Below are 22606 nucleotides of genomic sequence, written 5' to 3'. Positions count from 1 at the left end.
AGAGAATGTGATATACTTTTTTAATCAAAAAGACCTTACCACTTACGACAAGTATATAGAATCTCCTTCGAAAATACATGACGATTGTGAATTCCCAAACGTCTGAAACAAATACATCGAACGATTAATATATATGAAATTAAACTATTAATCAACATGTATGAATCAAATGCACGTATATGAACTTTTTTTCCCCTCCTTTCAGTACCTGTGTAAGTACACTATGTTGTGTTTCAATCACTTGGTCATGCTACACATCAGTTGAAAAAAGCAACGGATCTTCACTTGTGTCCAGTTCATCTACTAGCGATCTTTGGCATGTCTTCAAAAAATAAAATATTCAAAAATGTTAACATTAATATTAAAATTACACATCAATAAGTACACATACAACGACTTTTGAATAGTTGAATACCTTCTTTCTTTTCCTTCGCTGCTCGGGATTTGTGTTGCTCTGTTTCTTATTTCCTCCTTTTGACGACTTTTTTGCCACCACTTTTTCAACCACAGACACTTTTCTGATTGATGGTCGCGCGCCTTTAGTTCGAGCCACAAGAGGACTACACACCTCCACCTCCATACAATCCATGGCTCCATTATCGATCATAGGTGCACTTGGGAGATCTTTTGCACTTGGGAGTGATTGGGAAGGTTGACTTTGTTCACAGCTTGGACCGCTAAATTTCTTAATTAGCATATCAACATACTTTTGCAATTCCATGCAATGGTCCACGTTTGGTGCTGCAATAGCGGCCAACTTCAGCACATTGTTGCTCAGTTCAGCATATCGATCTGCAGTAGGGTTGCCACTCAAAGGATCATAACTACTCTTGATTAACTTATATGGCCGCTTCAAATCCTTCCTCCATCGATTTAGAAAATACTTTTCGGGCAACAAATCCACATCTTCAAATGTAGTCAACACGGATATGGCATGTTTGCACAAAATTCCTCTTGATTCAAACAAACGGCAACTACAATTCACTTCACATACAGGGCCATTGTAGCAAACATTAAAAACGATTTTTTTCCTATAGGATTCATTAATTTCTACCTGTTCGATCACCTGATAGGTACGAATTCCACATTCACTTTTTAAAAGAGAAGAACCACAATACATAATCGATGAAATCTCCTTCTGAACTTCTCTAAACTTTGCATGGGTGTAAATTTTTTGGAATTGCTTCTCAAATGGCCAATGGCTCACACATGAAATGGTGGTATTGAAGGAATCGAAATCAGCAACATTCTCAACCTCAACCTTCCTGCGCAAAGCGTTATCGTATTGATCCACAAATTCCTTTAATGAGGTGGACGATTGCACATAACCATCAAAAAAGGCATTCATACTCTCACTACGTTGTGTGGTAGTCATGCCGGCCCAAAATACATCATTCAAATATGTTGGTACCCAAAAAGTCCTTTCACTGTATAAACCACGCAGCCATGCATTCTCCTCTAAATTATAACACTCAAGCATACTCTGCCAACATGCATCAAACTCGTCACATGTATGAGAATTATACACACAATTTCTTATGGCACTCTTAATGGCATAGTATTGTGAATGTGATCCAAACTTTTCCGGAAGTTTTTTCAGTATATGCCATAAACAAAATCTATGACGAGCATTCGGAAACACCTTCTTAATAGCATTTTTCATGGCCCTATCTTGATCTGTAATAATTGCCCTTGGCGCACGGCCCTTCATGCATTTCAACCATGCCTCAAACAACCAAACAAATGACTCTGTATCCTCACTTGAAATTAATGCCGCCTCTAAAAGAATTGATTGACCATGATGGTTTACTCCCACAAAAGGAGCAAATGGCATTTCGTATTTGTTGGTTAAGTATGTTGTGTCAAATGTAACCACATCACCAAAATCTTCATATGATGCCCTACTTCGTGCATCAGCCCAAAAAACATTTCTCAGCCTACACTCATCATCCACATCTATATCAAAATAAAAATCATCATTTACTTTCCGCATTCTATTGAAATAGTCATGAAGTGCTGCGGCACCTCCTGTACCAAGGCGAAGGCGTCTTGAGTTCGCAATATAATTGCGACACTCTCTCTCTCCAAATATAAGATTCTCATAACCCCCCGCTTCAACGGCTAGTGCGTTATAAATTTTATTGGTGCGGATTCCAGCTCTATCATCTATATCAAGCTTTCTCTTCGTAGCAGGATCCAACTTCTTGTTGCACCGAAAGTATCTCGCTTTACCTGGGCTTAAGTCGTGATTATGCCCTAGATTTACATTTGTCACATACCACGATGTATCCACTAACGTTGCATTCAAAGTAGCCTGACACCCCGTTTTGCTTGTTTTGCTAGCCTTGCACAGGTTATTACTTGAACTGGATGATGCTTTGCCTCCGCGAGCACATGTCAGACTGATGTAGTGTACATCTCCATTTTCATACTTTTTCTTCTTCTTTTGTGTCACACCAAAGCCCGCTTGCTTTCCATAAGTCCTATAATAGTTAACGACTTCCTCTATGGAGCCAAATAGCATACCGCTCTTAGGCTCCTCAACAACTTTATCTCCATCTATGAGTTTAGCCTTCGACCGACAATTATCCACACCATCATTCAATTGGTCATTAGCAACAATTTCATTTCCATCTATCACAAAATGAAAAGAAATAAATAAATATGGTGTAAAGAACCCAACTATAAATAATAACATTTATTATGTTACAAAAATTAAAGGTAAGCATGAAGTGTCCAACATACCATTTTGAGGGTCCATTTCGATGGGCACAACATCATCAAGTTCAATATGTGTCAATGAACAATCATCTTCGTGTTGTGAAATCAAGTCCAATTGTGATAAATCCATTTAAAAATTTCTGTAACAAATAAATATTCATATCAATGCATTATCATTTAGTTCCCCAATTCAAACACAGCACAAATTGGTTCCTAATTTCAATGTTACAGAAAATGCAACATAATTACTCCAAATTGTTTCTAAGAATTACTTTTCCAATCCGTTTTTCTAACAGTTTAACCCCCCCCCAAAAAAAAAAAAAAAAAATTATCACCATCCCAAAGCAACACCAACAACAACCATACAAAACTCAAATACATCACACAATTACAAAACCAACAGAACATTTTCATTCAGAACAAGAGCAGAGAACAGAGCATATAGACACTACAACTTCAGTTGCAACTTTCCCGGCCCCATCCCCTCATTTCTGTTCTTACCACCACCAGAACCAAACTAGCAACAAAAAAAATCATTCACCATAGCATTTTTTCTTTTGCAAAGGAAACTACAGAAGACTACAACTACTGCAAATAAAAAATTATGGAGTCAATTCATAATTGTTGCAGTGTGGTCTAGTGAGAAGCTAATCTACAAGCACTATAACACAAGCTAAATCCATAAATCAAAAATCAAAAAAAGATGGAATAGAAGATGGAGCAATCAACACACAAATCTCCTATAAGATTTCACACACGAGCAATTCACATGAACAAAAAATGGAGCAACAGAAAAGGACAGCAGATTAACCTAAAAGAAAATGGGCGAACCTGCTCTTTTTGGCCGGAGGTGGAGATGGAAGAGGGTCGCCACTGGAAGACGGCCGGTGGGTGGGCTTTGGCCGAAGATGGAGAACGACGGTGGGGGACCTCGTCGGCACCGGAAGAATGACGGTGGGGGACCTCGTAGGAACTGGAAGAATGACGGTGGCGGGCCGTGCGTGGGGGTGGAGAACGGTGCGGCCGGCGGTGGCGGGTCGTTCTTCGCGGTCGATGGTGGGAAGAAAATGGCCGGAGGTGGAGAACGGTGCGGGTGGCGGGTCGTTCTTCGTGGTCGATGGTGGGAAGAAAATGGCCGGAGGTGGAGAACGGTGCGGCCGGGTCGTGCGTGGAGAACGGCGGTGGCGGGTCGTTCTTCTCGGTTAGTGGTGGGAAGAAAATGGCCGGAGATGGAGAGAGGGAGGGAAAAAATGGGGGGGGAAGGTCTGAAACTGAAAAGTGCGAAAATGAAATGATATCGACCATTTGTTTTCAAAATTTGAATTTTTTTTTTTTAAAAAATATATATATATATATATATTAAACCGGCATGGCCCTTTCCACATAGGAAAGGGCCGGGCAGGGGCCGGCAGGATGGCCCCTGCCTATCATTACTCCTGGAATCCGGACCAAAAGGACCGGGCCCGAAACCCTAGAGCTAGAAGGTAACCTTTTGAAGGTTATTATATATATTTTGAAACGAATATTTGGAATCTTTTGAAAATTGGTCAGAATCAATCAACGGCCGTGATCCACAGAACCAAATACAAAACAATCCCACCTGCTTCCCTAGCAGCCTCCACCGTCATTTGCTACTCCTTTCTTCTCTGTCGCGTGCTCAGACTTAGTCAGAGAGAGAAAGCGAGCGAGAGATCATTCTCCGCCGCCAGCCATGTGTGGAATACTGGCGGTCTTTGGTTGCACTGACAACTCTCAGGCCAAGCGCTCCCGTATCATCGAATTGTCTAGGAGGTCATTTCTGTGTTTTGTTTTTTTTGCAAATTTACTTAATTTGTTTTGGATGTAGATGATTTTGGTCTGACTCAAAATGTGCACGATTTAGATTTTTCATTTTCTATGATTCACATTGTTTGGGTCGTTATTAGTTTTGTTGGTTGAAAGTGAGGTTGGATGAATCAAAGCAAACCTGTGACCATGCCATTTCTATCGCTTCAAGGGCGATATATGCAATAACCACCATTTCTATCACTGCATGTGATTTGTAACAATTGGTCTTGCTCCTTCTAATGCTAAGTCATTTTTTTCAAGTGGGTTTTTTGTGCTTAAAGAATTCGTTGGCATTTTAGATAAACCAAAAGCGGATATTATTCATGAAGTTGGTTACATAGTAAGTTCATCGAGCTTGTGGTAGAATGATGTTACTTTAGTGATGCAAGGGTGTTTAATTTCCAAAAAAAAAAAAAAAAAATTTTTTTTTTTTTTTTTTGTACCTTCTAAATTTTACTTGGAAAGCACACCGAGTGAACAGTTCGTTTTACAATTATGGCATAACTTTGAAGTTTGCCTCATCCCAAAATGCAAATTTTCTCTAATTGTGATAGTTATTTGTATATTTTTGATGTGGGATGCATAGCACATGCTTTTTTTTTTTTTTTTTTTGCCATTTTGTTTATGGGAGAGAATGAAAATGCCTAATAGAATGATTTGAAAGTGTAGGTTGCGCCATAGAGGTCCTGATTGGAGTGGCTTGCACTGTCATGAGGATTGCTATCTTGCTCATCAACGATTAGCTATTGTGGACCCTGCTTCAGGAGATCAGCCACTTTACAATGAAGATAAGACAGTTATTGTCACGGTATATCTTCTTTAAGCGTAAAGCTCTAGATTGCAAGTACTATTGGTTTAACCTAAATGGGATAGAATCACAACTCTGTGATGTAGTTCTCCGCTTTGATTAGTGTTTCATAAAGAATTGGTGGAAACCTTTTCTTAATATTGCAAAGCCCCATTTCAGAGTTTTGGTGCTTTGTTTTTAGGTTAATGGTGAGATATATAACCACAAACAACTAAGAGAAACGCTGAAGTCTCATCAGTTCCGAACTGAAAGTGACTGTGAAGTGATTGCGCATCTTGTAAGTAATTGAGAGACTATGTAGATCTTGTGCCCACAGTTCTTACCTATCTTGAAAGCAATTGAGAACTTAAGCCACTTATCTTTTTCAGTATGAAGAGTATGGGGAAGATTTTGTGGACATGTTGGATGGCATGTTCTCCTTTGTCCTTCTTGACACCCGGGACAAAAGTTTTATTGCGGCTCGCGATGCTATTGGTATTACCCCACTTTACATTGGCTGGGGTCTCGATGGTATGCAATTTCATCCTTGCATAAAGAATGCTCTTTTCTCCTAGGATTTGGGTTGACACAGTAATTGTTGTAGTGTCATTTCTCATATATCAAGGTCCTTTCCTACACATTTCTTTTGTTGGTTTCAATAAGATTTCTGTGTGAATTGTTCTTACATGCAAATGAATGAGAAAAACCATTTGATGAGTACCATTCTAGTGTCTTGTACATGAATCATATATTTGTATATAGACTGGTAGGTGGAATGTACCAAACATTATATGATTTTGCTTGGCTCCCAATTTTAAGGTACTTTTGTTTGTTTGTTTTTTTTTTTTTTTTTTTTTTTTTTTTTTTGGTTTGTTTGTTTTTGGTTTTTTTTTTTGTTTTTAATTTTTTTTTAAAAAGTTAGGTTTATGGTTGTGGTTATGTTTTTCCCTTGGGGCTAGCCCGCCGACAAAGTCGGAATATTATTTTATCCGTGTGGAGGGGGCGCTTTGCATAGATCCGAGATTTACCTGATGGGGCTGGGTACACAAAGTGGTACTGCCTTCAAGGGGTTCCTTGTCATGAAAAGAAGAAAGAAAAAAAGAAGAAGAAACATTGTGGTGTTAGACATGGTTTGCGTGCTTATGCTCATATCTTATCTTTTAGTCAACGTTGATCTTATATGACCTCTAGTATGTATGCATCTCTTTTGTATGTTTATTCCCATTCCATTTTGTATGCCTTTATGATTTACTTGTTTTAATGAAGCCTTATCGATTTTAGAAAATACTCTGCTGTTAGTCTCAACAATTTTCTTCTACTTCTTTGACATTCATTCCTGTTCTTGATTAACTATTGTTATTTGTTTATATTTTTTAAGTGTAAATTGCAGTTAAGTGGTTAGTCACAATCTTTTTTGATTTTGATCATTGCTAATTAGTGGGTTATGTTGACATATATGATGTGCTTTATTATGTAAATAATCTGCAATGCTCATACTCTTAGGAAGCTGTTATTTCCTTCACTTACGTGAGGTCTTGCATTAGCTGTAATTTAAATTCAACCCAATTTTGGCTCTCAACTCATACGCAAACTTTTATTTTGTACCTTATCTAGAGCAATATCATTTTGTTTTTTGTTTTCTAAATCTTTGTAAGGAGTGTATTGCTTGTTTTATTACAGGATCAGTATGGTTTGCCTCAGAAATGAAGGCTTTGAGTGATGATTGTGAAAGATTCACGTCTTTTCTTCCTGGGCATATATATTCTAGCAAACAGGGTATGCATCTGTGAAGTTAGTGAATATCTTTTTCTTTTTTTCTTTTTCTTTTTTAAAAAGAAAAAGAAAAAAAAAGAAATATCAAGTGAAGTATTGGTTATACATTCTCAAAGTGATGAACTAATATTTGTTCTGGGTTGGCTCTAAATTCTCAAATCTGTTTTGGATTTCTGAAGACAAATATCGTCTCCTCCAAATTTTTTATGTTGATAATGATCATTGTTGACATCTTTTACAGAATGTTCTCAAAGATTACTCAGAACAATTAATATTTATACTGTGAATTGTAAAATGTGTTTATTCTGTTTAACATTTTTATATGAATTTCTGATACTTTTTATTCCATAAAATGTCTGTTTCACATTGATAGAAAGTGAAATGAAGGAACAAGTAAATGATATGCTTTTCTTTTACGTGGGGAACTTAAGACATTCTTCAAAAATTGTCAAAGCTTTTAAAGGATTTGTGATTACTTTTTGAAATTCTATGATACAATATGCTTTTTGAGTTTGGCTGTAAAAATTTGATAAACTCACTTCTTCTTCTTTTCTTTTTTTTTTCTTTCTTTTCTTTTTTTTTTTAATTTCTTGTAAAAAAAAAATTGTGAAAAAGATAAATCTAACCTTTGTATGCATTACTCAAGTTTTTTAGATGTGGTATGAGCTGCTTATGGTATAATTAGTGACTTGTTTACAGGAGGGCTTAGAAGATGGTACAACCCACTATGGTATTCAGAGAAGATACCCTCAACTCCATATGATCCCACGCTTTTACGTGAGGCCTTTGAGAAGGCATGCTCTGGACTTGTTCTCGTTTAGAGTTGATTTCTTTTATTTTTGTTCTTAACTTATTATTGGTGATTAGTTTATCCTTTTCTTGTATTTGTGGTTGTTAGACGTGTATTGCAAAGATTATGATACTGACGTAGAAGGCTTTCCTTTTGATTGACTAAACATTTCTCTTATACTTCGTCTCTTATGTGGATAATTGGTGGGTTGGGTTGGGTTCTTTAAAAGGGGATGGCTTGTTAAATGTTTACGTGAGTAGATTTGCCTGTATGTATGTACATATGTATTCATGTCAATCAAGTCAAAATGAAGCTTCATAGCACTAAATATATTTGATGAAATAACTTTTTCAATCACTATACATTTGGTTTTGGGTATTGCTTACACATACAAATCTGATTCTTGAATGTTGAATTGTATCCTTATGAATTGGAGGACAGCTGTTTTAAGGAAGACATGTTACCATGCAAGAGAATATACAAAGGGGAAAGGAAGAAAAAAAAAGGAAACAAAAGAGAATTGGCATTTCTTATTGTTCAGGATTTTATATAAAAATGAGCAGCTACTGGTTTGATAGTTTTTTATTTTACTTAAACATCTAAGTTTGAAATTTCTTATTTTCTTGATGATTTTGGATGTTTCTGATTTTCTATTTTAACCGACATCTGTGCACCTTTATTGTCATACTACATGATTACTTAGTGTTGCTAACTTCATTTTTTTTTTTTTTTTTTGGGTCTCAAATTCATGCAGGCTGTGATAAAGAGACTTATGACGGACGTACCATTTGGTGTTCTCTTGTCTGGTGGTCTGGACTCCTCACTTGTTGCTGCTGTGGCTGGCCGCCATTTGGCGGAATCAGAATCTGCTTTTCAGTGGGGATCACAGTTGCACACCTTTTGCATTGGTTTGAAGGTCATAATACTTCTCGTGTTAGACAGTCAAGCTTGGTCCTTCCCCATTTTCTTTTTGTTTGTTGTTTGGTCCTTCCCCATTTCTTCTTTTTGTTTGTTGTTTGTCTGGGACATGCTTTGATGATTCTAGTTACTCAAAAGTTTTACGTGGGGAAAATAAAATGGTGTTTTCAACATAATTTGGTATGTAATTAATGCATGGTACCAAAGTACTTTTACTATATAGAAAGCCATGCAAAGCAAAAATGGGCCTGTTTGGTAAAAACTCAAAAAGTACATTTTTGCTATAAAAAAAAGGCCAAAACGCACTTTTGGAAAAACAAAAATGGAAATGAAGCTTTTTCTTAAAAGCTCTTTCTAGATATGACTCTATGGATTAGGGGGTTTACTGTATACATCATGTGTACTTTGGGTTGCGCCTTTTTGTGTTTTTTTTTTAAATAGACATTATTTATATATATAAAGAAAGAAGCTTTATTTCCTAACATAATCCCAAACAGGCTCTAAGAACGCACATTTATGCAGGCATTGATGTGAGGTCTGGCATGTTGATTACAAAATGTTGGATATGATAAGTCTGGCACCAGAATAAAGGACCAAATAAGATTTGTTTTTTTACTTGTCTTCTTTTTCTCCCTAATTAGGGTCTCTTTTGTATATTTCTTGTATAATTAGGTTGCGCTTCTCAGTGTTTTCTAGTGAGATTGATTTACTTATAAAAAAAAAAAAAAGATTTGTTTTGTTTACATAGTGCTTAAATGACAAGTCACCAATATCGATCTATCTGGTTAATTACTATGTGTTGAGTCTATGAACTTATGGCGAATATGAATTTCACAGTAGGATTTTAATAAGCTTGTTAATGAAATTTGATAAAGGTGGTTATTGTATGGCTTATTGCTGATGGCTTCTAAGGTGTTTTGACCAAAAACTGGTGTCTTTGTGCTTCTAGTGGTATCTATAGATTATATCTGCTATGTTCAGGGTTCTCCGGATCTAAAAGCTGCCAGAGAGGTGGCAGATTATCTTGGAACTCGTCATCATGAGTTCTACTTCACTGTTCAGGTAGTCACTCTTTTTTATTTTATTTATTTATTTTTTCTTGGAAAAGACTTGGATATGTTAAGTGCATCCCAAGTATTTAAATAGTGTCTTCTCTTTGGCATATCAGGAAGGCATTGATGCACTTGAGGAAGTCATTTACCATATTGAAACATATGATGTGACCACTATCAGAGCTAGCACGCCAATGTTTCTTATGTCTCGAAAAATTAAATCTTTGGGAGTGAAAATGGTTCTTTCTGGGGAAGGTTCAGATGAAATTTTTGGAGGTTACTTGTACTTCCACAAGGCACCTAACAAGGAGGAGCTTCACCGAGAAACATGTCAGAAGGTATCCCGCAGTATCCTTTCTGCTTTTTGTGGTGGAAGATTGCATGTGTAGAAGTTTTCTGGATTCTGTTGTACTACACTGTTATTTGTTTCAAGTTTTTGATGGCGTCTGTGATATTGCTACAGATTAAAGCTCTTCATCTTTACGACTGCCTGAGGGCCAATAAATCAACTTCGGCTTGGGGTGTTGAGGCTCGTGTGCCGTTTTTAGATAAAGAATTCCTCAATGTTGCTATGAGCATTGATCCTGAGTGGAAAATGGTATAACACTTATTGGCTTTTGTTCTACACTGCTTCCCAATTTTTAAACTGCAGAACAGTTCAAATATACCATGCGAGGATAGTGGCTACGAACCTATAAAACAAAGCTAAAAAGGGAATTTGTTATTGCCATTAAATAGGAACTTACCTAATAGTAAAGCTTGCCGTTGCCAATTATATCTTAAGCCTTAGTGCATATCGTTACATGGTACAATGTTTGATCTACCTGGGTCACTTTCTGTGGTTCCCTTTCCTTATGGGCTAGTGTTTGAATATGCATCATGCTTTCCCTTAATTAATGTGTCCGGACATCTGGTTATTTTTACTCATAGGTGTAAGAAATATCCTAGTATTTGGTGCTTGTTTCAGTATTGGCACCTGATGCATCAAATGGTGTGAAGTCTCTAGAAAAACTCTAAATTGTGTTTATAAACTGTGGTTGACTTGAACTAGATCAATTTATTCAAAACAGATTGTTTATTTATGATATCAAATGAAACACTGTTCGGAAATTTGTACATCTAAACTCCCCCCCACCCACTGCGTGCGGTGAATTTATACCTATTAATTACTTCCACATATTTCTAATGACAGGTCAGGCCTGATCTTGGAAGAATTGAGAAGTGGATCTTACGCAATGCATTTGATGATGAAAAGAACCCATATTTGCCAAAGGTTTGGAACTATGTGCTTTTTCTACATTCATTCAAGGCCATTGTGCCAGTGAAACCTAATGCAGACTACCTTTTTACATGTTTTGTTTGTTTTCTTTCCGTTTATCAGGCCTATTTGATGGTTTCTTGTATTTCACATGACTATTCTAGTTATTTAATTCATGTTCCCACGGAAGAATTGTTGAAAGTAATTTTTTTTTTTTTTTTGGTTTTAGCACATTTTGTACAGGCAGAAGGAACAGTTCAGTGATGGCGTTGGGTACAGTTGGATTGACGGCTTGAAGGATCATGCAAACAAACAAGTATGTGTCATTTGAACTTGTGGAATGGTGATATAACTTGGATTCTTCATCGGTCATGCTGCAATATTTCATTTTGGAACCAGAGCTGTGGTTAACTTGTTTGACATTCCAGCTCAAGAAACATAAGAGATGCTTCTTTGTTTGTCATATGATTGTTTCTCATTTTTCTATTTATTATTGGCCAGGTAACGGATTCAATGTTGATGAACGCAAGCTTTATTTACCCTGAAAATACTCCTACCACAAAGGAAGGATACTATTACAGAACTATATTTGAGAAATTCTTTCCTAAGGTTCGTGTTTGCATATTTTCAATGTGCATAAGAGTTGGGTAGATTTTTTTTGTTTGTCCCTGTTTATCAATATCTATAGTTATCTACTGGTTAGTGGCATAAGATTTTCCTCCACGCTCTATTTTGATGGGCAATGTTGGAGTTGCTGTTCTAAATTTTCAAATTTTCCTCTCTTTTGCTAGAGCTTATTTTCAATCAAATGGAAAATCATTTGTCTTCCGAGTGTTGCCTCCTGGCTTTTGTGTGCATCTTTTCGCAAATTTTATTACAAATATTTTTTTTTGGATTTGCGATTGCCGAACAGAATGCTGCTAGGTCAACAGTTCCCGGAGGTCCAAGTGTAGCATGCAGTACAGCAAAAGCTGTGGAATGGGATGCTGCATGGTCAAAAAATCCTGACCCATCTGGCCGTGCAGCACTTGGTATTCATGAGGCTGCATACGAGGAAGAAGTGGATGCTAAGGATCCCAATCTGATTAATGGCTCCGCACAAAAACTACAAGGGCTTGTAGACAAAGCGACAACAGTTGTTTGATTGAGGACTTCCTTGGGATATATTTTGCATGATTGTCGACGAAAGTTCTTGATGAGATCGGTACCGGATTTCTTGGTTACTCTTCAATTCCTTGAAATATGCACCAAATCTAACCGGCGAAAGTATTTTTGCATTAGATTATATAGTTAATAACACACTTCTTTCTGCTACTGTGACTGATCCTGTACTGAAGGCTTGTGGTTGTGAAGTTCCCCTTCGATTTACATATCAGTAAAGCTGTTGCTCAACTGTTTGTTTGTTTATCAAATTAGTTTCTCTGGGTTTGTTGCCAGGTTATGTAGATTATCATTTTCTAGGTTTTTTGTGCAGATTACTCTCTTATCATCTAGTACCTTTGGCATGTTAATGGGTTTTTTTTTTTTTTTGGTTATTAAACGGTGATTTTATGATCTACTTGCTTGTGAGGAACCTCGCGGTCCAAAAGACTTGAATCATATTTCTGGTTCTACATATAATAAAAACATTCCTTTATTTGACATTTATTTTATGAATAGCACCAAATCTATGAATGTTTCGAACAATTTCACACGTAAACGTATTGCAAAATAAATGTGCATAAACTTATTGAAATACAACACAAATTTACTGTTCTAAAATTCTACTTTCCATGTAACATGTTACAAAACAAATTGACTTCATGATCACATTGGCAATAAGCACAACACATAAACTTGCCATCCTCGTCTTCTATATAGTCGCCGGAATGCCATCCAGCCCGTCTTGCGGTCAAAGAATTTGGCGTTCTTCCGTAGTTGCTACATGTTTCTATATGGCAGTAAGGTTCTTGATCTCTGGCTATCTTATTGTTGATCCACATGCTTTGAACATAGTCTTTTACTCTCCTTCGACATTCTTTTATTCTTGAGCCTCTTAACCCGCAAATAATTAAAGAAGACAGAAGCTGCAAGCCCTGTTGCTTTAATCGACCCCCAGAACAAATTAAAATAAGACTATATATATACGATGCTTCAACGTGTCCCTTTTTAGAAGCTTTCTCCAAGAACTCAAGCCCGGGTTCCGGATTCTTGGAACTGAAATACCCATATATGCCTTCTCTAAATAATGCATCTGGGTTTCCACTCTCTTTGCAACGTTTTAAGAAGAACAAAACCTCGTCTTTTGTACACCAAATTAGCGGAAGCTCCTTCAACGATACTTGTTGAAAAATATGATCCTCCTCTGTCAATCCATAGAAATCCTTGCAACTTAGCTTGGCATTAAAGAGGTCGGTGAATGATGCTGAAGCAACCTTTGTCAGAACTTCCATCAACAGGTCGGTTGGAAGAGATTTAATGCCGACCTTGTGCTGCTCTCTTCTCCTTCTCCTTCTCGTTCTCTTCATTGCTTTTGAAACACCAACCGACAAAAACATCATAGCAAGAAACGAGAGACCGTATATTTATAGAATCGTATGATTACTCGAGCGAAAGCAAGCTAGCGCTGGAATAAAGAAGTCAGATATTTGTGGTCAAGACATGGCCCGATGGAAGCCATATATATAGAGTCGTCTTTCTTTGCTTCCACGTCACACAAGTCCGTTCTGGAATCTGGTTTAGTTCAGGATAAAGCCAATTCCTTTTCCTCAAGGAATTTGGACAGCAAACTGAATAGAAACTCCTATTTCCAATTAAGTCCCCTCTTATCCAGGAAATCCCACTCCTATGCAAGTTTGGAAACCGACATAAAACGGGGTCTATATTTAACCCACGAAGAGACTTGTGGCTGCGGTGGACTTGTGTCCTTGGGAAAAGGACAAAATTATTAGTCACAAAATGTTACATGCTTCTATGTTAAGCATCCTATTGAAGCTCTCCTTTTCAAATATTTTACTAAAAATACGGTGAAAATCTTCAAAAAGTCCACTCCGACAGTTTACAAATTTCATGAACTATTTAATATTTTATTATTTTTTCTTTGTTTCTCGCCTCTCTCTCTCCTTCACTTTTCCTCTCCGAAGAAGTTCGACACTTCGACCCTTCCCTGTTCTTTCTGTCTTAATGGAGTCAACGCCTCTGTGTGTGTGATATGAGAGGGATTTGTTGCTGTTGGGTTGGATTCTTCTATGTTGCGAGAAGGGTTTTGGACGAAGAAGACTAAGGTCGGACCGTGGGCTTGTCATCCGGAGCAGGGTTAGGTGGGGCAAAATTTGTGTATATATAATCTCCAAATCCAATTCATTTGTTGGCTAATTTTATCTCTCAACTCTCAAGGGGTTTTTTTTTTAATTGAAAAAAATATTGACGTTGAGTTGATAAATTTATTTGTGAATATCCTTTTTCTTTGATAAAGTTTATTTTATTCATTTGGAGCAATTTTTTATGGTATTTAAAGTTATTAAAGTGACTGCTTTCAAAATTAATAAAAAAATAATATTATTTAAAATAAATAAATATTTAAAGAGTTTGATGTATAAAGATTTTTAAAAGTGATAAATAAAATAACTCTTTTAAAAAAAAGGTAAATTCTTAAGCTAAAATTTTAAAAAAATTTAATGAACTCACTAGAAATGCTCTTATTTGTTATCGGATGATCGGATCCGGTTTCCATGCGGTAAAGAAAATAACCCACATCTGTGGTAGAAAAAAGTAATGGTCCAGATTCATCTCAATATATTTTAACTCAACCGACGTCGTGGAAAAACGTTTGATGAAAAACACCTTAACACCGTCTCAAACGAAGTTAAAAAAACACATCCACGTTTACCCCTTCCACAACCTTCACTCTGTTCTCCCCTGTTCTTCACAACCTAAACAGAGGCCACCCATGAAGCTGGAGCTTCATGCTTCACGCCCCTTGTCAATGAGGGTAAAAGATGTACTACAGGTCTCTCTTCCTCCGGTAGTGGCAGCAGGGCCTGCCTTTCAATTCCGCGAACTGGGTTTAGGGTCTGGTTCAAGAAATGGGACAGTTTGGATTTGAATCCTGCTTGGCTTGGACCGTTCATGACCAACTCCTATCTCTTGGATCTCTATGGAGACAAGTGGGATCGTGGACCAGCATAAAGTCTTGGTTTGGGAGCGCTTTGAGGCCAGCCAGCAGAGAGAGATGAGGTTGTTGTTGAGGGATTGAGAGAGTGGACTAACAAGAAATTGAGAGCAAAAAATCATTCAGACTTGGTTTGGGAGCTACGGTACGGTTTATAATATATGGTGTAATGGAAATGAGTTGAAACATGGCTCTCATCCTAAGTCTGCAGAGCAGGTTTTGCAGCAAATAAAATGGGAGGTGAGGTCTCGCATTTTGGGAAAAGGCAAATTCAAGTTGACAGTGGGGAATGAAGGCTTGTGTAGTAGCTTTCATGGCTCTTAGATAGTAGTTTTCTGGTGTAATTGTTTAGTTTAATTTGAGGTGTTTGCTTTCAGGGTGTGAGGTCGGTGTTTGGCTTTGATTTGTTTCTTAGCCTTGTTGGCTTAGGTTTGCTGGGTTCATATATTGTAATGAGTTTGGTTGTTTATAAAAGTTTGCTCATTCATTAAAAAAAAAAAAAAAAAAAAAAATCCAGCAGAGAGATGAGGAAGAGAAAGAAGCACAAATGCAGCTTCAACACAAACCCCAAGAACCACCCAGAGTTTAAGGCCAAAGATTAAGGTTGGTTTTGAGAGTTTAAGGCCACCCAGAGTTTTGAGAGTTTAAGGCCCAAGAACCACCCAGCGTGGCGATGAAGGTGGTGGAGAAAGTGAAAGGTGCTGATTAAATTTTAGGGCCGTAAACTAGTCGAGCTTCAGCAAGTAGTGTATGTGCAACTTCGGGCTCAATTACATTTATTACGAACCCAAACCGAGCTTGAATTCATCTATTACAAGCCCAAGCCCAAGCCGAGCTCGAGCTTTTTTATCACAATTTCAAGCCGAGTTTGAGCTCACGACGAGTTTTAAAAATTAAACTCAGCTCGACTGATTTTATTGTAAGTTATATAGTTTATTTAAAATACAAAAAAGAGGAATGAGCTCATTTAAAAATTAATATTACATTATATAACATATAAGCAATATATATTTATATTGTATGTTAAATAAATTATATAACTTAAAAAAAGAATAAAAATAAATGATGTAATGATTGTTAAATATCTAATGAAGTGGGACCCACACACCTCTAATAGAGTCTCACATGAAATAGAACTTTTATTTGACTCATAACTCAACAACCTAACCTGCTACAACAGACTTCTAAAAAAGACAAAAGAGATAAACTTAAGGGTTAAATACATTTTTTGTTATTGAGTTTTGGAAACTTTATTTTTTAGTACTTAAGTTTCAATTTGCATCACAGATAGTATTTCTGTTTTAGAAAAATACCAAATTAGCATTTCAGTAAAGTTTTCCAATAAAAAACTAACGGCCCGCCAAGTGTCAACCTCTGAGGGTTGACATGTGTTTTAATATAAAAAATAAAAAATCTTTAAAAATTAATTAAAAAACTAAAAAATTGAAAAAAGAAAAAGAAGAGAGGTGGCTTGACTAGTCTGGCCCCATGGGGTGGTTCGGCCACCCCATGGCAAAAAAAAAAATCAAGGGTTTTGGCCCATGGAGGTGGCCGAACTACCCCCGTGGTCCCATAAAAAAAAAATTGAGAGTTTTGGCCCATGTCACCCTCAAGGGGACCGGTCAAGAGGGTGGCTCATCTTCTTTTTCTTTATTTTTCTTTCGTCATTTTTTTTTTATAAGTTTTTAATATTTTTTTAAAAAAAATTAATTAATTTTTATATTAAAACAGGTGTCAACCCTCCGGGATTGACACCTGGCGGACCGTTAATTTTTAGATGGAAAACTTGACTGAGATACTAATTTGGTCTTTTCCCAAAACGAAGGTACCATCTGTGATTCAAATTGAAACTCAGGTACTAAAAAATAAAGTTTTCAAAGCTCAGGGATTAGAAGTGTATTTAATCCCAAACCTAATCATATCAAAATAACACAACTGGTAAAGTAATAAAACACTACTGAACTGAATAACTTAATAGATAATACTTCCTAATAGACTCAATACCTAATAAAGACTACACACGTAACACAAAATAATCAAAATTCAAATGTCTTTGCCTTTGTAGGGGTTTACACAAAGACAAATTAGTAGTCACAAAATAATCAAAATTCAAATGCTCTATCTTTATAGGGTGTACATCTAAATGCGATTCATCCGCATGTTATTTGTAATAGCCGCACCTGTATCCGTAAAATACGGATGTTACTTTTAGATATCCGCATCCGCATTTCGATCATTTCTTATTTTCCACATTCGCACGTTTATTGTAATTATTAAGTGTAGTTATTATCATCCACAAATAGGTAATGAGCTTATTTTAAACGTTTTAAAAAATAATTTTGATCGCTTTTTAGTCTTTTGAGCTTGGTTTGAAAATAAATGCTACATCGAAAAAGAAAATATGTAGAATCGAAAAAAAAAAAAAAAAAAAAAAAAAAAAAAAAAAAAAGAAAAGAAAAGAAAAAGAAAAAAGAAAAAGAAAACCTCAAAATACTCATAATAATCAATCCTCACAAGAAACACCATTATGTTTCTTTATCCATGATCCAATAAGCATAATAATCAAGCCAGCAAACATTAAAAAAGAAAAAAGAAAAAAAAAAGGTTCCAACATATATAAAAAAAAAATAATAATAAAAAAATTACAAATTCATAATATAAAAAACATAAATTGTCTAAATATCATTCATAAGTTGATATTAATGACGGAATGTTGTGTTTAATATATCAACTATAATATATATAAAAATATATATTATATATAAAGTGTATGCGCACACATCCTAAAACTGCTATCGACGTGTGCGGATATTGGTTTTAGCTTACCGCATCCGCATGTGCGAATAGCAGATGCAAGCGGTTAATATCTGCCCACATATATACCCCTATATCTCTGTCCGTCTCCCATTTTTTTTAAAAAAAAAATAATTTAATACGTTATTATTATTATTATTTGTGTTTTATTTTGATAGGTTATTAATTAAATATGGGTTCTTTGAGAATTCAGGCAGGGAAGCTTTGTTATTCGAAGATGAGAATTCTGGCGCAAGCTAAATTAGAAATCTAATAGGTTTTTCATTATGAGTTGTTTTGAATAGTTGATAAGCTCTACTTCAATCATATTCTTTTCCTTACCCATATGGATAAACTTTTCTTCAAATTAAATCTATTAAATTGAAAAATATAAAAAATACATACAAGATTCACATGCTCCATTAAAAATACATGTACTTTTAAAAATGTATGTAAAAATCACATTCATTTTTAATACGTCAATTTAACAGATTGAGTTAGAAGAAATGCCCACTTGGCAGAAAACTTTATACCACTCATAATTATTTTTTGAATAAGTAAAAATATTAAAGAAGAAGAAAAGCTATACAAAAGTACAAGGGTATACCTGAAAAAGGGAGTCTGGGCATACCCCAGAGAAAACTGAATCTTGCAAATGCTTAGTCATATTATCAGCCAGTATACCATCAAAATCTATATTTTACCCAAAAAAACTAGGTGTTCGCAACCTATATACAGGGGTGGAACTTATCAAGACATATACAAGGGCCTTCCACTCTCAGTTGTTAACTTGGAATGCATTCAGCATCTTCATGATTATCACAATGAGCTTATGGAGCATTTACCATCGGCAAATCCCAGGTGCCTCTGTTCGGCTTAAAGAAAGTATTTCCTCATACTTTGAAGCATATACAAAGCCCCACAACTGCATTAGAGGAACAAGTTATGGATTTTGTTCTTTCATTATAAACGAGATATTGTGTCAAAAATAATAGAGTTGGTAAGGAAAACTATAGACGGCATCTGTGTGTGTGTGCAGTTGAGAAATGGTAGGTTTCTGCACACCTCAACTTCCTTCACTTCAAAGTCTTTGGAGTGCGCAAGGCAAGGGTTCCCATATGTTTCCGAAACAGAACTTGATCCATTCAATCTTCAAGAGAAAATTAAAACTGTTAATCAAAAACTGATACAGCAAGGTGAAATTTCCTTTGTTCTGAATGCAAGGTAAAAGGAAAAATGGCGCAGAATTCTCACAGATCACCATCCAAATAGAGTGCAAAGTGACCACCTCCACCAATTGCCAGAGAGTTGGTGGAGCAGAGAGTGAAATAACGATTTACACCTGCTCAAATATAACAAAGTCATTCGATCGAAACTAATCTTGCATACCAAACCAAACCAGAAGGTTGAGCCAAAACCCAGCACTCTTTTGAAGGGGATCAATGCAATTGCATATAGCAAATTAAAGTCCAGCTTCCCATAATAGTAAATGAACTTCTGTCTTTATAAATCCATTGGGAACTAACCTAGGTAATGGCAGAAAACTATCATATATCTTCTTGCAGCCAAGCACTCAGAATATTAATATATACATCTTTAAAATGTGCTTGCAATCATTTCACTTGTCATTCTGAGATTAAATTGGTAGAAAGCATAAATTTTATAAAACAAAATATTCTTCTTCTTTATAATAACACATTAACTAAATTTATAAAGTAAGCAAGAAAACCCCAATTTTCGCAGTTTACTTTCTATTTTTAGGAAATAGATTTTTTAATACAAGAAAAAACCAAGCTTACTATATTCAAATGTTGTTATGAAATAGTAGAATTGTTGCCTAGGAGAGCCAATATGCAAAAGTAAGTACCTGTGGGGAGGTATATAACAGGATGACCGGATTTATTTGTGAAAACAAACGTATTATTTGTTCCCTGTTCAGCAACTAGTGTCAACAAGACATAAAATGAAATAGTTGCTAAATGAACTAAAAATACATAAAAATTAAATTAAATTGTGTTTCAGCAACACCTGATATTTTTTCTTGCTCGTTGGTCTAAGGGGTGCCTCAACCAATCCACCAAAAACTGCACCTTTACGGTCTCCAACAACCTGAAAGAATATTATTAAGATTATGTGATAAGTGCAAAAGCTTTATCCTGAATTTCAATGCGTAGTGACACCAAACAAATTTGAGAAAACACACATTATGGATTTAGCTTAACAAAAAGAAACAGAAGAGGCCAACTTTCTCAACTGAACAACATAGTAAATTTGCAAAATGATATTTACATCGATCCCAAAGAAGTTAAACTTTCACAAGAAAACAAGATCCAATTTTGCCTAGGACATCCACTCCAATAAAAACACATTTCCCCAATGATTTGAACTTCTAAATTAAATTTCCGTGATCTTTTAGTTGCAGAGCTGCTGATAAAAAATATGTAAATTTCAAGTTAATCTCCAGAAAAATGAAAATGGTTATTTACCAGCAAGCTGAGTCCAGGCCAAAGCGTGCTTCTTCTATACAGGGTTGAAAGTGATATGCCATGCCTCCATGTACTGCAGAGGACAATACATATATCATACAATAAATACCATAATATTTTGGGGCCAGCAAGACTGTACAACTTCAGGAAGATCCAATTTCAATTACGCAAATGAAATTTCACACCTATAGAGCAATAACCATTTCCTCCCCTGAACAAGTGCTGGAAGTGAAGCATAAAGAACAGTCCTAGTTTTCTCTGAAAGAAGCAATGAAGGTTCAGAAATATCTGCGACTTTGACCAAGTCTTCAGACTCTTTCTCGTTTTCCATATCCCTCATCTGAACTCCAGCAGAACTAGCATCACCCCCATCAACTTTCATTTCAGAGTCGCCCTTGCGATCTTGGTTTCGATAGCCACTGATTCTGGCAGCTTTGTAAATAGCTCTACCAAGAGATTGTTTACCCCTAGAAAATAAGCTTTTCTTCCCACCACTTTCCTTCATCACAGTATCAGGCTGCAGGTCGCCTGATTCATTTTCATCATTATTCTGCTCATCTGACTTTGAATTATCTCCAGAGTCCGAGGATGACAGTAGAGAGTAGAGAAATGCTGTAAAGGAAGAAGTATCAGGTCCATCAACAACGTCCCCAGTACCCTCTTCACCAATTGATTCAAGTTGACTTTTTTTTGACTCACTCTCATCTTCCTGTCAAAACATAAACTACCAGAGTTTTAATCTGGAGAACTTAATGAAGAGTCTAAAGTTAACATTATTGTACTTAGAAAAAAAATTATAAAGTCAACATTATTACAAATCAACACTCAAACAAAAATTTAATCTTTATATTGATAAAGGGTTTTGTAACATTGCGTCCTTTGTGGATAATCTAATACTTCAAAATTCAAACCCTTGAATGTTTATTAGACAACCGTGGATCAAGTTGATAGGAACTCGAGGGTTTCTATCGATTAAGACATAAAATAAAGAAAATAAAAGGATAAATCAACCGCTTCAAGGGGATTGGACCTCCAATTGATCACTTAGAGGGAACCAACCTCCAATTGTTGCACAAAGCAATTGATGTTTTCATTGATTGATTTGCCATGCGGAATCTACGTTCTTTTATAGAGAGGATTGCAGCTTATTCTAAGAAGAATCACCGACTAATGAGAAGATTGCAATCATGCAATTATTACAAAATAATGCTTAAAATAAAGAAAATGCAATAATATGCAATTATTATGATTATGAAAAATATTATAGAGATATTTTGGGGATCCTATCACAAGTTTCATGCTTGCTGAGTCCAGGCTAGCCAATCAGGGCCAAAGGAGGCTGCTGGGGCTTGGTCTTGCCAAAGAGTTCACTAGTTCATTGGGAAAAGGGCTGCAAGCCTGCAACCTAGCTCAATTCCTATATAAATAACAGAATACTTGTTTTTTTTTTTTAGTTTACAAAGAAAAATCTCCCATTTTCTGTTAATCACAAATAAAAATACTCACAAACCCCCTCCTTTCGATGAAACACATAAACCCATAGATGCTTAGAGCCTATCAGTGCTCTATTACAAAAACAGCAAGAAAAAAAAAAAAAAAAAAAACAACGATAACAACAAACAAAATAGTGAAGCATTTTGAAGACGGAGCAGAGGGAGAGAGACTTACAGGGGGATGAGGACAAGGTTTTGAGGGTTTATCAGAGATGGGGTTAAGGAAGACGGTGGTGAGATCAGACACAAAGTGGGTGGCTTTGCTCCGCAGCGACTGTTGCCTACCCATTTTACTAATCCTAAAAAAGGAATGGAATTTCCAGTCACAGCCTTTCAACACATAGATATGATGAGGGATTCTTTATTCCCACCTTTTTTCTTTCTTTTGAGCTTCAATTTTTGCCACAAGCTCTAGGATACCATTATATCTTCTTTCTATTCATATAGTTTCCCTATCTGGGTAATAGGGAGGATTTTGCCGGAGAAGGGAGCGTATGCACAAAGTAACACTCGGGGGAAGGTACTTTTCAAAGCAATTGTTCCATCCCAACCACGACT

At 36.1% G+C, this 22606-nt stretch overlaps 4 protein-coding genes across 4 annotated transcripts; 1 reads left to right on the top strand and 3 right to left on the bottom strand.

Annotated features, from left to right (window-relative positions):
- Positions 1-250: 250 nt before the first annotated feature.
- LOC133856802 (protein FAR-RED IMPAIRED RESPONSE 1-like) lies at positions 251-2761 on the bottom strand. The gene is made up of 4 exons (XM_062291848.1): positions 2746-2761; positions 1942-2634; positions 416-1887; positions 251-322 (listed from the first exon to the last, which is right to left on the bottom strand). Exons 1-4 carry the CDS (start codon positions 2759-2761, stop codon positions 251-253), a joined length of 2253 nt encoding a protein of 750 aa, XP_062147832.1.
- Positions 2762-4274: 1513 nt separating this feature from the next.
- LOC133857226 (asparagine synthetase [glutamine-hydrolyzing] 2) lies at positions 4275-12538 on the top strand. The gene is made up of 14 exons (XM_062292410.1): positions 4275-4512; positions 5218-5356; positions 5538-5633; positions 5725-5866; positions 7016-7111; positions 7808-7902; positions 8653-8814; positions 9798-9878; positions 9985-10206; positions 10332-10466; positions 11061-11141; positions 11356-11442; positions 11628-11735; positions 12040-12538. Exons 1-14 carry the CDS (start codon positions 4433-4435, stop codon positions 12268-12270), a joined length of 1755 nt encoding a protein of 584 aa, XP_062148394.1. The 5' UTR covers positions 4275-4432; the 3' UTR covers positions 12271-12538.
- Positions 12539-12889: 351 nt separating this feature from the next.
- On the bottom strand, positions 12890-13633 carry LOC133856801 (putative F-box protein At1g67623). The gene has a single exon (XM_062291847.1). The coding sequence runs from the start codon at positions 13631-13633 to the stop codon at positions 12890-12892; it is 744 nt and encodes a 247-aa protein (XP_062147831.1).
- Positions 13634-18566: 4933 nt separating this feature from the next.
- Positions 18567-22583, bottom strand: LOC133857924 (oxidation resistance protein 1). Its single transcript, XM_062293316.1, has 8 exons — positions 22224-22583; positions 20741-21264; positions 20556-20628; positions 20098-20178; positions 19937-20000; positions 19324-19411; positions 19135-19219; positions 18567-18994 (listed from the first exon to the last, which is right to left on the bottom strand). The coding sequence occupies exons 1-8, from the start codon at positions 22335-22337 to the stop codon at positions 18911-18913; spliced, it is 1113 nt and encodes a 370-aa protein (XP_062149300.1). The 5' UTR covers positions 22338-22583; the 3' UTR covers positions 18567-18910.
- Between the last annotated feature and the right edge of the window lie 23 nt (positions 22584-22606).

Source organism: Alnus glutinosa, chromosome 14, assembly GCF_958979055.1.
Source record: "Alnus glutinosa chromosome 14, dhAlnGlut1.1, whole genome shotgun sequence".
Taxonomy (NCBI): Eukaryota; Viridiplantae; Streptophyta; class Magnoliopsida; order Fagales; family Betulaceae; genus Alnus; species Alnus glutinosa.
This window is presented reverse-complemented; position numbering and strand designations above follow the sequence as displayed.